The sequence below is a fragment of the Arachis ipaensis genome, chromosome B01 (genome assembly GCF_000816755.2).
Source record: "Arachis ipaensis cultivar K30076 chromosome B01, Araip1.1, whole genome shotgun sequence".
NCBI lineage: Eukaryota > Viridiplantae > Streptophyta > Magnoliopsida > Fabales > Fabaceae > Arachis > Arachis ipaensis.
This window is the reverse complement of record NC_029785.2, coordinates 123,448,677-123,462,148: the sequence shown is the minus strand read 5'-3', so window position 1 is coordinate 123,462,148 and position 13,472 is coordinate 123,448,677. Positions and strand designations below refer to the sequence as shown.

Below are 13,472 nucleotides of genomic sequence, written 5' to 3'. Positions count from 1 at the left end.
TTACAGATACAGCAGTTTATGCCTTGTATTTTTCATTTATAATGGGCGATACGGTGTAGTCGATTATAACAGCGTATTTTGAGTGTAATTTGCAATACGCTGAAACAGATTATGTAATCTGTTTTCAAAAGTTACATTTGTATAATTTGATCTTTAAATAATTTACATTATGAAAGTACGAAAACCTATTTTTATTTAATTCTTTTATCTGTTTAAAATATGTTTTTAATAATTAAATACATTAACTACTCTTTTCCTCAATTATTTCTTTTGTAACTTTTATTAGTCAGTATTTTTATATGAAGTTATATTAATTAAATGTTATATGGAATTTATTATATAGACGTACTAAACGGTGTAATATTATATATATATATATGTATTATAATCAATCTCTTAATATGTATCCTTAGCAAGACTCTTATTAGTTAATTAAAAATTAAAATCAAAGTAATTAATTAATGCATGGGTAAGATGATAAATAGAGAAGAGCTAGGCCTTACATCAATTTAGGAGTGAGTATTAATAACTCCTTCTTTTTCATCATTTTATATATACATGTCTTATTTAAAAGATTCAAACTATTCATTGAACAATTGGAACCCAAGTCTTAAAATAATAAAAAAAACTTTATTGAATATAATATTAGTTTAATTATTCTGTTAATTTCTATAATTTTATCAAATTTTTAATTAGATTTTTATATTTTTTTTCTTTTCAATTAGGTCTTATATTTTTTTTAATTTTATAATTAAGTTCTTTTCATGTCAAAAAAATTAAAATTAACAGAATATTTCTCTCAAAATACATGCGGTCCCTATAATATTTAATAATAGCCTTTGAATCCTTTATAGATTGAATCAAATTAATTGAATTCTGATCATAAAATCAGAATAACAAGTTGGCTTCAAAAAGAACTTGGACACGCACATCATTAAGGTGCATATTTTTATAATAAACAGCTTAAAGATAGAGGAGGAAAAAAATGCATACATACATGTTAATTAAATGCTTATCTGATGAATGAACATCAGAGTGTAGCAGAAATCAGTGTGCCGAAATTGGAGTGGATAGAGATCATTTGGTTTGGTTTATATGAACATGAATTTGAACATAGCTAAATGTAAATGTAAAATTAAAAGGGGAACCCGTGAAATCCAACATGTGAAGGTACGTGGTGGCTTTGCATGAAAGTGAGAGAGAAATAAAAATAATCGCAAACTATTGTTGCCACGTATTCTCATAACATTATGGCAAATAATAAACACTACCTTTACTTAATCACATGTTTGTTCCTCTTTAATTTCTTTCATTCAGGACCACCTTACAAATAAAACAATAATTCTTTCTTCAACTTTATTTCAATTCCCTCTAGCTATTTATCTATTTTCAGAAACCTTATCTACTATCGTGTGTTAATTATTCGTTGCATTCATATGGTAAATTATGTTTTATATATCTCACTTAATTGTAACAGAGGTTATTAATAATGTGATTTTCAATTTGTTGACCAATTTTATAGTTATTACTTATGACACTCAAGTCTACAGCTTCCACTCTTTGATTAGAGGTATATTTATTAATTAAGAGTCCATATATAATTAAATTAATTCTTGTGAAAAAACTAATTAATTAACCAAATATATATATGTACCTGCCAAGGAACTTTCTGATGAATATTTCACTGCAATATTGCATGTTCTTTAAACCTTAGCCAATGAATTCAACTTGCAATACCCTTCCCTTGCTCTGAACAAATCTTGATATCACCATCTACACACAAAAAAAGAATATATCACCATCAATTGCATGTAGCAATTAATTAGAAATATTCTATGGATTAGGGAAAAAAATGCACCTTGAAGCTAAGCTTTCACCAAATATATATTGCAATAATGAGTCTATATAGAGAGTACTAACTAGCTACTTGTCTTATATATATGTACATGATTTCTTCTTTGCAATCGATAATGGTAATGACAAAGAAAATAAAAGGAGATGTAAGATGGAGAGAAATTAAAGGTATGGTTATGTGGGAAAAGGGTGTGGTAGTGGGGTGTTGAGTATATAGAGTGATTCCCTTTGAAGGAACACTTAAAAATATATGCAAGAAAACAAGTTCCTAAGCTTTCACTTGTTTTGTTTGTTGTCACTTCACATCACATAAGGTATGTCCATTCTCTCATTAGTTAATCTTAATCTTCTTTTAATTAATCAATTAATTGATGCCCACTATTCTTTATGTCTTTGAAATCCCTTGTCTCTTCTCAACTTTGCAACTTGAATACCCAGGCTTATACTATAATAGTATATTGTATCCCTTTATTTGTTACAATAATATAAAAAAATTAATTTTGATGGACCAACTGCGGTAAGTTCTTTTATTTAGGATCAGTTTGGATTATTAATTTTTAAAAAAGATTTTTTTAATCGCTAAAATTTATTCATATTTAGATAGATAAAAATTAAATTCTAATATAATTAAAGTGTGAACACAATTCATCGTATATATCCCTTCTTTTTCAATTTTGTGGTTGGTACGTCAAACTAATTAGAAGTACCTTAAGATGGGAGACATCGCCTGAATTGATGTCATTATCAAAAATAGTTCTGAATTTTGTAACAAACTCTTGAGAGTATATCCCTTTTGTTGCAAATTTTCTCTATATGCTACCAACACCTATTTGTCTGAATGTAATACCACTTTTATTAACTCATTGACCATTTTAAGTATGACAACAAAAAACTACTTAATTCATCATAGTTGAAATGATTTTATGGTGATTTCATTTCACAACCGCTGCTTTTAGAATTTACTTAGCTTAATATCTTAGGCTGTATTTGTTTTGAGAACAGGATAAAATAAAATACTAAAAATAAAATATAAAAGATAGAGACATAAAATTTTGTGTTTTTGTATTTTATTTGATAATATATTAGAATAAATTATAAAAATTTAATAAAAAATATAATTATAAAAAATTAACAAAAATAATAAAAAAAAATAAAAAATAAGTTATGTCTTTTGTTAGTGTTTTCGTGTCCTTTCTGTTAGGATAGACACAAAATATACTAATTTAATATTCCTAAATATATTGTCTCTATTTATGTCTTTTCTGTCAAATATAATTTTATATTTTTATATCTTCATCTCAGTATCCTATTTTTATAAACAAACACAACCTTTAATTCATGACCTCTCTGTATAGAGCTTCTTATATTATATTAGATTTTGTTGGGAAATTATATCTTCATTATATTTATTACCTTTTGGCCTAATAGTAAACTTTACTCCTATATTACAATGCTTTATTGCAAAGAGTATAGCTAAAAGAGGGTATCAAACTTTTGCACTAACCATATATAATAGAACTTATTTGATTCTAATTGGTATTTGATTTGAAGATGATGAAATTGTACATTATTTGCGCACTAAGTTATCAAATTAAATTAAAGATGAACATCACATATAAGACTGAATTTAAATTACCACATAACCACACTATAGTATTATTGGGCCCTGAATTATTTTCTCATGCATATTTTGTATATTTTAAGCCAAGCAGTTGACCTAATAACTAAGTGGCACAAGCATTTTTACCCATGGATAATTAATTGGTTGATTTTGTGCTCATCGGCTCATCGCCATAGGGATTAGGGACCCATGTCAATTCCTATTATTTAATTTTTCTGCATCTTGAATATTTATGGAGATAATATTTAATTTGATTTCTAAAGTTACACTCGAACTTTAATTTAGTCTTTAAAATTTTAATTGCCTCAATTTAGTTTCTAAATTTTTTAATTAACTATGTGACAAAAAATTGAAATTCGAAATTTCAGGACCAAATGGAGTATTTTTTCATATTTATGATTTTATTGTCAATTATAAAAGAAAAAAGTTTTTTTTAAAAAAAAAAATAGGCTAAAGAATGTGTATATTAAATTAGCAATTTATATGGTTTCAATACCTATATATAAATAATTCTTTTGATTTAAGTCCAAAATTTTTTTAAGAGTGTAGCGAATTGATATCTCTATCAACTCAAATTCACAAATAGCTAGTTTTATAGGCATTAAAAATTAATTTAGTCCAAATATTTTGAGAAATTTCAGTTCTAATAAAAGAAGAGGCATATATAAAGAAAAGTAAAAATAGAAACAAAAAGAATTATTATTTTCTTTAAAAAAATAGTTCACTAATGGGTGCTTATTTAATTTCCACAATTTATGTTTAAGTAAAAGATTGTTGTCTGCAGCTTTAAGGAAGGAATATTGATAAGCAAGTTTTGAGGTGTGAAATGATGAGAGAAGCCAAAACTATAAGGTGCTTATAGCACTAACAAACTATAATAATGATATGATATACAAAGAGTATAATAAAATACACAAATTGATATCCTAATAACAACAACTAACTAACAAAATCATATGGTGGGATCCTTTGACACATCCAAAAAGAGTGATCGTCAAGATTTGATGAAGCTTTTGTGAGTGGTGGGAGTTAGGGTAATATGAGGAGATATATATTATAGGAAGAGTTTCAAGTGTACTGGAAATACTGGTATTTCAGTTATTTTAATTGTTGATTTAAATTATAAAAAATATATATAATATATATAAATTAAAATTAACAGTTAAAATAATTGAAACACCGATATTCCCGATACACTTAAAATTTTTCCTATATTATATCAATTCATATGCTTTTCCCCTTTCTCTGTCAAAGTCCATTTATATACCTCGTAATCTAGGCTTCGGAAATTGGAATCCACACGAGTGTTTATTAGCAATGTGGTGCTATTATTTGGTCAAGTATGGCTCTTTTCAAATCTCAACAACATTGATGGCAATGGAAATGCAATCCATAACTAATTAAACAGTTCAATTAATGCTGATTATGATGTCAATTCAGGGTATTAAACTCTTCTCGAGTTTTGAGCAAAAAGAAAGATGAAGGGAAGGATTTGAAAACACTTCTATTTTTTTATGAGAAAAAAGGAAAAAGAAAAAGAAAATGCTTCTCGTATGTAAGGCTGCATAGTGTATACTGTATACCAATCGGATCAGATTGTATATAATTTATAACTCTATTCAATCTGCACAGCATTTATCATATTAGATCGGATACAATATTCATATTCTTTTTAGATTAGATTCAATTTAATTCGATCTGAATACTTGTGGATTGGAACGGATCATATATCAACTATATTCGCATAATTTAAAAAAATTGTTTTAAGGTTCTGTTTGACTATTTTTATAAAAAAATGTTCAGAAAATTTATTTTTTTACTTGTTTAAGTTTATTTACTCTTAAAATATTATTAATAAAAGTTTTTTTAAATAAAAAAATACAAGATCTAAGTTTAATTATTTTAAGTTGAAGTACAATATAAAAATTAAAAATAAGATATAATGAAATTCATAAAACAACACACTAAAATTCATATCACATTAGTGTTTACTTTCTTAAACTATGCTATTTATATGAGATGTGCGAATATGCGGATCGGATCCGCGAATATCACTGCCAAACCCACAATCAAATCCTATTATAGTACGGATCAAATAATATCCATAAAATTCATATCAGATACAGATAATTACTGTAAATATACGAATATTATCTTATTCATATACAACCTATTTATATGTAGGCATGTACCACTCAACTACTCCTCCTTTTTCTATGGGCCAAAGGGCCCATTTGTGATGGGCTTTAAGAGTTATCAACGTTTTACTTGAATTTTTTTTTGAATTATTTCTGGCAAAAAAAAATTTAATAGACCTTTTTTTTAGTCCAAAAAAAAAGTATTTTTTTTTAAATAGAATTTATTGTAACCAACTTGAGTTGGTATAGCCGTGCATAGTAATTAAGGTAGCATTTATTTTCGGGGGTAGGACACGGAGACATGGACAACACTTGTTTAAAAAGTGTTTGGAAGCAGAGATATAGACAATGGATATATTGTCTCCGAAACAGTTTTTTATACTTTTGTGTCCACTCTTTTACGAAGAACAATGATTGACACGGGATTTGGAAGAGTGGACACGGACAATTTTATAAATTTTGTTTTCCTTTTTTTCCACTATTACCCCTTTTTATTTTTTCTATTGCGTTGTTCAGAGATATTTTTTTCTTCCTATTCTTCCTCTATGTCTTTGTTTTCCAGATACTCTCTCCTTTCTGTAGAATTTTTTATTGGGGATAGATAATTCTTTTTTTTTTATCGTTTTACTTCAATACCATTTTAATCTTATATTATATTATTTGTTTTGTAATAAAAATAATAACAAAAATAATTATATTTATAAATTTTATTTTAATATAAATACTAATATATTTTTTTATTAAAATTTTTTATCTCTTCAAATATTTTTTTCAAGTTCCGTTTATACTCCTACGTACTCTCATTTTTTATTAAATTAATTTGTATTGATGTAGAAAATTTGGAATCACAGAGCTATTTTAGTCATTTCATATAATATTTTAGTCTTGTCCATGTGTATCCAAACATAATACTAGACATTACATTAGTGTCTTGTCCATGGTATCCAAACAGAATACACAAAAGATAATTTTTAGTGTCTCCGTCCTATTGTCTCAGTTTCAGTGTCATGTTCTGTCCTGTCTCTAAAAACAAACACAGCCTAACTTACTAGTAGGTTTGAAAAGTGTGGAACTTTGGATCTTGTTTTATTTTATGAATGCAACAATCTACTTAAATTCGTAATGAATTAATTCTTAACCTGTCAGGTTAGAAGATGGTAAAAAAAAAATTTATTTTTACTAAAAAATTTGTATATGATTTCCAAAAATTTAGATATTTTTAAAATAGATTATACAAGTTAATTACATAAATATGAGAATAAGCTTTTCACATATTATGAAAAACAATTTTTTTTCCTTTTTTACTTTTTTGCATATTATATCACATTGGTAATCTATTTTAGTATATTACACAAACTAAATATTCATTTAAAAATTAAATTATAATTCATTCATGTTGGATGAATTACAACGTGGACCATTGAGAGTTATCATCATGAAAAAGGATGAAATTTTCCAACAAAACAACAATTTTTTTAAAAAAATTAAATTTTTAGTGTGGGTTGGGGAATTTAAGATGAACTAGAACTTGAGAAGAATGCTACTAAGGAAGCATAGGTGCCACCCTTTTTGAGCAAAGCATCATGTGTGCCTTTCTCAGCAATGACACCATTTTTAACCACAGCAATTAAATGTGCACCCTTAATGGTTGATAACCTATGTGCCACCACAATGGTGGTTCTGTTTACCATAACCCTGTCAAGTGCATCCTGAACCACCTTTTCTGACTCAGCATCAAGTGCACTTGTTGCTTCATCTAGAAGCAATATCTTTGGACTCTTCACTATGGCTCTTGCTATTGCCACCCTTTGCTTCTGACCCCCTGATAGTTGAATCCCTCTCTCTCCTACTATTGTCTCATAACCCTGCATTCATATATTCACAAAACATTATACACTTACTGTATCAATAACTACTATTATTGATGATTTAGAATATCTCCAATGTATTCTAAGATCGATCTTATTTCATCATTTATCTTTAATACAAAGTAAAACTTGAAAATGGTTCAAAATCCAAAAACACTCCACTTGAATTGTATTTCAATAATTAGATTGAACAAATTCATTTATATATGGTTAATAAAAATTTACAAAAATGTATGGTATGTTTCACTTTTACCTTGTGCAAACTGCTAATGAATTTGTGAGCATTAGCAAGTTGTGCAGCAGCAACAATTTCTGCTTCTGTTGCATTCCCTCCCTTTCCATATGCAATGTTGGATCTAATGGTGTCATTGAACAACACAGGCTCCTGGCTTACTAGCCCCATTTGCTCCCTAAACCATTTCAGTTGTAGCTTCTTGATTTCTGTTCCATCTAGAGTTATCTCACCTGAATCTGGTTCATAAAATCTTTGCAGCAATGATATTACTGTTGACTTTCCACTCCCACTTTCTCCAACTAGTGCCACTGTCTGAATTTTCATCAACACAATCAAATCCTTAGATTCTTTCTTAACAAGTGTAAATTACATTGAACTAGTGTATCAATTGGTTCTAAGATACCTGTCCTGAATGAATGGTTAAGGAAAGATCTGTGAATATATGAACATTAGGCCTAGTTGGATACTTGAAAGTGACATGGTTGAATTTAATCTCTCCCTTCACATCTTGCAATGTGATTCCAGACTTATCACTGGAGTCTACTTTTGATTTCTGATCAAGAATGGCAAACACAGAAGCAGCTGAACTTTTTGCTTTGCTTGCGCCCGGGGCGAGTAGGCTGGACTGAGATAATGCTATAGCAGTCATTGTGAGACAAAAAAATACCTGAAAATTATCAAAGAAATCATCAATGCTAGAATAATGTGATAACTTGACCATTACTCCATCAAGTTAGGACAATAGCTTACGCGGAAAACTTCTGACATTGTTGTTTTGCCATCCTTAACAAGCCTGGCACCGGCGTAGAAACTGCATCCGTAGACACAGAACAGAAAGAAGATTGATAGGCCATAACCACTTCCACTCACTAAACCTTGCCTTATGCCTGTTTGCATTGGTCCTTCACATTTCTTCTGATATAACTCCATTACCTTCTCTTCAGCACAGAAAGAAGCAACTGTTCTGATATTCCCTACTGCATCGTTTGCTACTTGACTTGCTTCCTCATATTGTTTCTATTGAATATAAGAAACATTAACATTGGTCAAATTGATAACTTAGTTGATTCATAAGCACAAACTAATTTAACATAGTATAATATTTCAATTAAGATGGTTCTCTTCTTGCATCCTAAGTTTCCTTTAAGTAACTTCTTCCCACTATAGTTTATAGCTTCATATCTATGGGACACTAACCTTTGCATTTGCACTAAATCCTCTCATGGATCTGATTTGTAAATGTCCATTTAACAACAGAAGAGGCATCATAGCAAGGATAATGAGAGCTAGCTGCCAATTCGCCTCGAACGCAATCACCAAGGCTGTAAGTGCAGTGGAAGCATCTTGAACCAACATACCAAGTGCATCCCCAAACAAAGCGCGAAGCGAAGCAGCATCAATTGACAACCTTGCTCCAAGGGCTCCACTTGAATTCTCAGCTTTATCAAACCATCCTACTTCCATGTGAATTATTTTATCAAAACACATAAGCCGAATCCTTTTTATCAACTTAGAACCAGCCACAGAAAAGAAGTAGGACCTCAATGGATGAAATATGAATGCAGCCACACTGAAAGCAACAAATACTAATGCCCAATGCTTTGAATCTTTGCGGAGTTTATCCGCAGGTTCAAAGAAAGTGTTTATCATTTTAGATACTACAAGCCCCAGAGCAGGTGTAATAGTCCCACATATAACTGCTACCAATGTCCCTAAGAGTAAAACTGGGATTTCAGGCTTGTTAAGACAAGCAAGCCTGAAAAATGGAACTTCTGGAGGTGTAGGTGATAATGCTGCTGAAGGAAGAACTTGAGGTCCTCCTTCTGATGTCATAGCATCTGTTATTCTGAATGAGTGATGATTGCTGTTCCCAATTTCGGATGATCCTCGGCTTGATTGCCGTCCAGAATCTGCAGAGCATTCATCATTCTGTTCTGTCTCCTTTTTTATTTCTTGGAGTCTAATAAGCTGGCTAAAAGCTCCATTAGGATCCTTAATGAGCTCATCATGTGAACCTAATCAGTTTGAAAATATAGAAATGCATCAAATGCAAATGTTCATTAAAAAAAAATGATGAAATGTTTAGTATGTCTCTACCTTTTTCTACAACTTTTCCTTGATGAATAACAGCAATTGTGTCAGCATTTCTTATTGTGATTAAGCGATGCGCTACAATAACAGTTGTTCTGTTAACCATTATTCTATCTAGTGTCTCTTGAACCACTCTCTCAGATTCAGCATCAAGGGCACTTGTAGCTTCATCAAGTAACAAGATTCTAGGATCTTTCAGAATTGCTCTTGCTATAGCAATCCTTTGCTTTTGTCCTCCAGAAAGCTGAGTTCCATGCTCACCAACCATCGTGTCGAGTCCCTAAATTTCACCATTTTATAAAATTTGAAACTGATGTTGAAAAAAAAGAAAATAACACTGCAAAAGTAAGTCAAGATTCTGAAAACTCACATGAGGAAATTTATCTATGAATCTAGCAGCATTAGCAAGTTCTGCTGCAGCTATGATTTCTTCATCTGTTGCACCATCCTTACCATATGCAATATTCTCTTTAATGCTACACAAAAACAGAACCGGCTCCTGGCTAACTAGGCCTATCTTCTGTCTGAGCCATTTCAGTTGAAATTCTCTGAGGTTGATACCATCAATGAGAACTTCACCAGCCTGTGGATCATAAAATCTCTCTATCAAACTAACAACTGTTGATTTCCCACTCCCACTTTGTCCTACCAAAGCTGCAGTAGTGCCACTTGATATTGAAATGGAAAATCCATTGAATATGAGTTCATCTGGTCTTGTTGGATAACTAAAGCAAACCTCTCTAAGTTCTATATCTCCGGAAATATCATCTAGCTTCCGACCAGCCGTGTCATAAGAATCAATATCTGGCTGTCTCTTTATTGTTTCAAACATTTTATAGGCCGCGGCTTGTCCTGCAGCAATTGCAGTTAAGCTTGGAGATGCATGCCCCAGAGACCTATAAACATAATGCATTTGTAAGAACAGTTTAGTTTTATACTGATATCTAATCATGTATTGTCACATCAGGTAAAGTGTTTAATTCGACAATTTTTACAATGTCAGTGCATACCAATGAAGGGAAAATGAACTTACAATGATCCAATCAATACTGCAAAAAACACACTCATGACTTCACCTCCTGTATATCCTTTCTCTAGAACCATCTTCCCTCCATACCATACACCCAAAGCATAACTGCTGAAGGCGAGCAATCGAAGCAAACCAAGGCCTAAACCAGCAGCCACTCCTTCTTGCACACCACTCCTATATGCTTTGGTTAAGGATTCATTGTATAAAGCTATAGCTTGATCCTCACCAGTAAAGGATGCAACCTGCATCGGAAGAATGTCTCTATCCTTAATATGCTATTCTCTAAAAGGAAAAAAGGAAAGGCAATGAATGAGTTCTTTGTGGATATTGGCATACAGTTCTAATTGAACCAATAGTCCTGTCAAATATAGTTGCTGCTTCAGAATATGCTGCTTGTCCACGAGATGCCATCTTCGCGAAAGCGCAAGTCATTAGAGAACCAGCTAAGACAAGAGGAGGCAGGGAAGATAGCAGGACAAGGGTTAGAAGCCAACCCTTGATGAATGCTATGATAAGCCCTCCTAAAAAGCTTGCCACATATTGTATGAACTGTCCTACCTGATATATATATATAGTTATAAGAAAAAGAACAGGTTATTCTTATGGTAAAGAATTATAACATTGTGGAGTGGTGCATTTCAATTTTGTACCTTTTCCCCCATGGCTTCTTGAACAAGAAATGTGTCTCCTGACATCCTTTCAGTAACCTCGCCGGTGTTAGTTTCCTTGTCGAAGAAGCCGACATCTTGTCTCAGAATTGCTTTGAGGTATAAGCCTCTTATTCTTGCAGCTTGTCTCTCCCCAGTGATCACCCAACAAGAAACCTCTAGAATATTTTTCATGTAAGGATAATAAGCATAATTAGAATGTTAGATTAAGCCTAAGTATATGGTAATCATAATTAGCATAGAATTTGGCATGCTTACGCAAAAATGCTGCAAAAAAGGCAGCTATACCCAAGCATAGAAACTTCAGAGAGACCTAAAGCAATAAAATGAACCATTGTAGATTATAAGACAATGAGATGTGGAGAATCAGAACCAAATTGTTACCTTAATAATAATTCACAAGGTTATTGCATAATAGTAGAATTATTGAGACTAGTTAAATGATTACACTTCAGTGTGTAATAAAAATTACTTTGCATTTGTTTGGTTCAATAAAAATGTAGAATAAGAAGGGTGAAAGAGGTGTTAACACCATTTAGATGCTCATAAAGACATTTTACATATTCTCATGTCTTGAGAACACTGATTCTTAGTGAAAGAGTGCTAGTTATTTACCTTGGAAACTTCATCAACAACTTGTTTATTGCTACCATTTCTTCCAAAAGCATCAATTGTATCTCCAATTAGTACACTCATTAAAGGGTTGGATATTCCATTCCCAATTGCACTTATTGTCCCAACAAACATAAGCAAATGATCCCAAGAATCTGCAAATGAGAAAAGCATGTAAACGGGTACTGTTTTATTGCTTTCAGTTTTGGCCTTGTTCTTCTTTGGAGCCTCCTCCCTTCCCTTAATTTCTTGCGAATTTTCGTGATTCGGAATCTGTGAATGACTTACTGATCCTGTCACCTCACATGAAGTAATATTTCCATCTATACTTTCCTCAACTACCATTTTCCTCAATCAAAGGCTATGTTGAGGAAAAGAAAAAAAAAGAAAAGAAAACAAAAAGAGAAAACATTTCAAAAGCTATGTAAATTGACATCATGTTGACTTAAGCAAAACCATAGAGACTAGAGAAGAACAAAGATTGAAGAGAGGAAGAAAAATGAGTTACCAAGGAAACCAGAATAGGCCAAGAGAGAGAACCAAAATGCAAGTTGCACTTACAAAACCAGAACCAGTAATCAAAACATATTCAAGACAATATAAATAGATCCACTATTGTAATAAGACTAAGTATTGTTATGCTTACACCTTCAAGTAACTTTTTATAGAATGAGTTTTATCAAGCCATGTATATAATCATAATAATCAAGCTTATCAAATTTCTAAAAATTGGATATCAAGTTACATCTACACATGTAAGGCAAGGGCACACACAAACCTTTTTCCTTTACAAACTTGAAGTAGTTCAAGTCTTCTAAGAATGATAAGAGAACAGCAATTTGAAAGCAACAAGGGAATTAAGCAAAAACTATATAAGACTGGTTGAACCTAGTTGGCATTAGCCTACTAATGCAAGTTAACATTGTTTTATCTTTTAAATTATGATGGGATAAAGCAAAAAGAGTAGAACAGAATTAGATACCTTTGGCCAAAACAACAATTTATTTGTATGGTTTAGATGCAAAACAACAGATGAGAGATTCTAATGAAGTCAGAAAATACACTTACAATCATAATAATAATACACTCAATCTACCAAAGAAAACAAAAATAATACTTGGATAGTAAAATCTAATAGTTGAAAAACTATGTAATAAAAACTCATGTACCATATAAGCGGAATCCTATTCTTTCTGTCAAAAAAGTTTTATTCTAGTATAATTATATTTTGTGTATTAAACTTAAGTTCAAAACTGATCATTTTAATAAAGTCAATATATGTTTTTTATTTCTTCAAATGCTTGTGAAAATAAAAACTATTATATGCACATAAAAAATTAGTCATTTTTTAACTT

The 13,472-nt window shown here is 30.9% G+C and overlaps 2 protein-coding genes across 8 annotated transcripts in view; both read right to left on the bottom strand.

Annotated features, from left to right (window-relative positions):
* Positions 1-1,773, bottom strand: part of LOC107635587 (protein CHUP1, chloroplastic) — an 11,328-nt gene extending 9,555 nt beyond the window's left edge. For both annotated transcript variants that reach the window (XM_016339099.2, XM_016339108.2), the window contains exon 1: positions 1,655-1,773. In XM_016339099.2, coding sequence (XP_016194585.1) covers positions 1,655-1,698 — 44 coding nt within the window. In that variant the 5' untranslated portion in view covers positions 1,699-1,773. The remainder of the gene's footprint in view (positions 1-1,654) is intronic.
* LOC107635572 (ABC transporter B family member 11) lies at positions 6,992-13,179 on the bottom strand. 6 transcript variants are annotated; one of them, XM_021103041.1, is made up of 13 exons: positions 13,100-13,179; positions 12,121-12,478; positions 11,764-11,818; positions 11,488-11,663; positions 11,174-11,395; positions 10,841-11,079; positions 10,178-10,703; positions 9,814-10,087; positions 8,914-9,731; positions 8,467-8,733; positions 8,120-8,383; positions 7,735-8,028; positions 6,992-7,478 (listed from the first exon to the last, which is right to left on the bottom strand). In XM_021103041.1, the coding sequence occupies exons 2-13, from the start codon at positions 12,460-12,462 to the stop codon at positions 7,125-7,127; spliced, it is 3,831 nt and encodes a 1,276-aa protein (XP_020958700.1). In that variant the 5' UTR covers positions 12,463-12,478; positions 13,100-13,179; the 3' UTR covers positions 6,992-7,124. The 6 variants fall into 6 exon arrangements, with proteins under 6 accessions (XP_020958700.1, XP_016194573.1, XP_016194565.1 ...); XM_016339087.2 differs by lacking the exon at positions 13,100-13,179 and adding an exon at positions 12,863-13,086; XM_016339079.2 differs by lacking the exon at positions 13,100-13,179 and adding an exon at positions 12,896-13,086.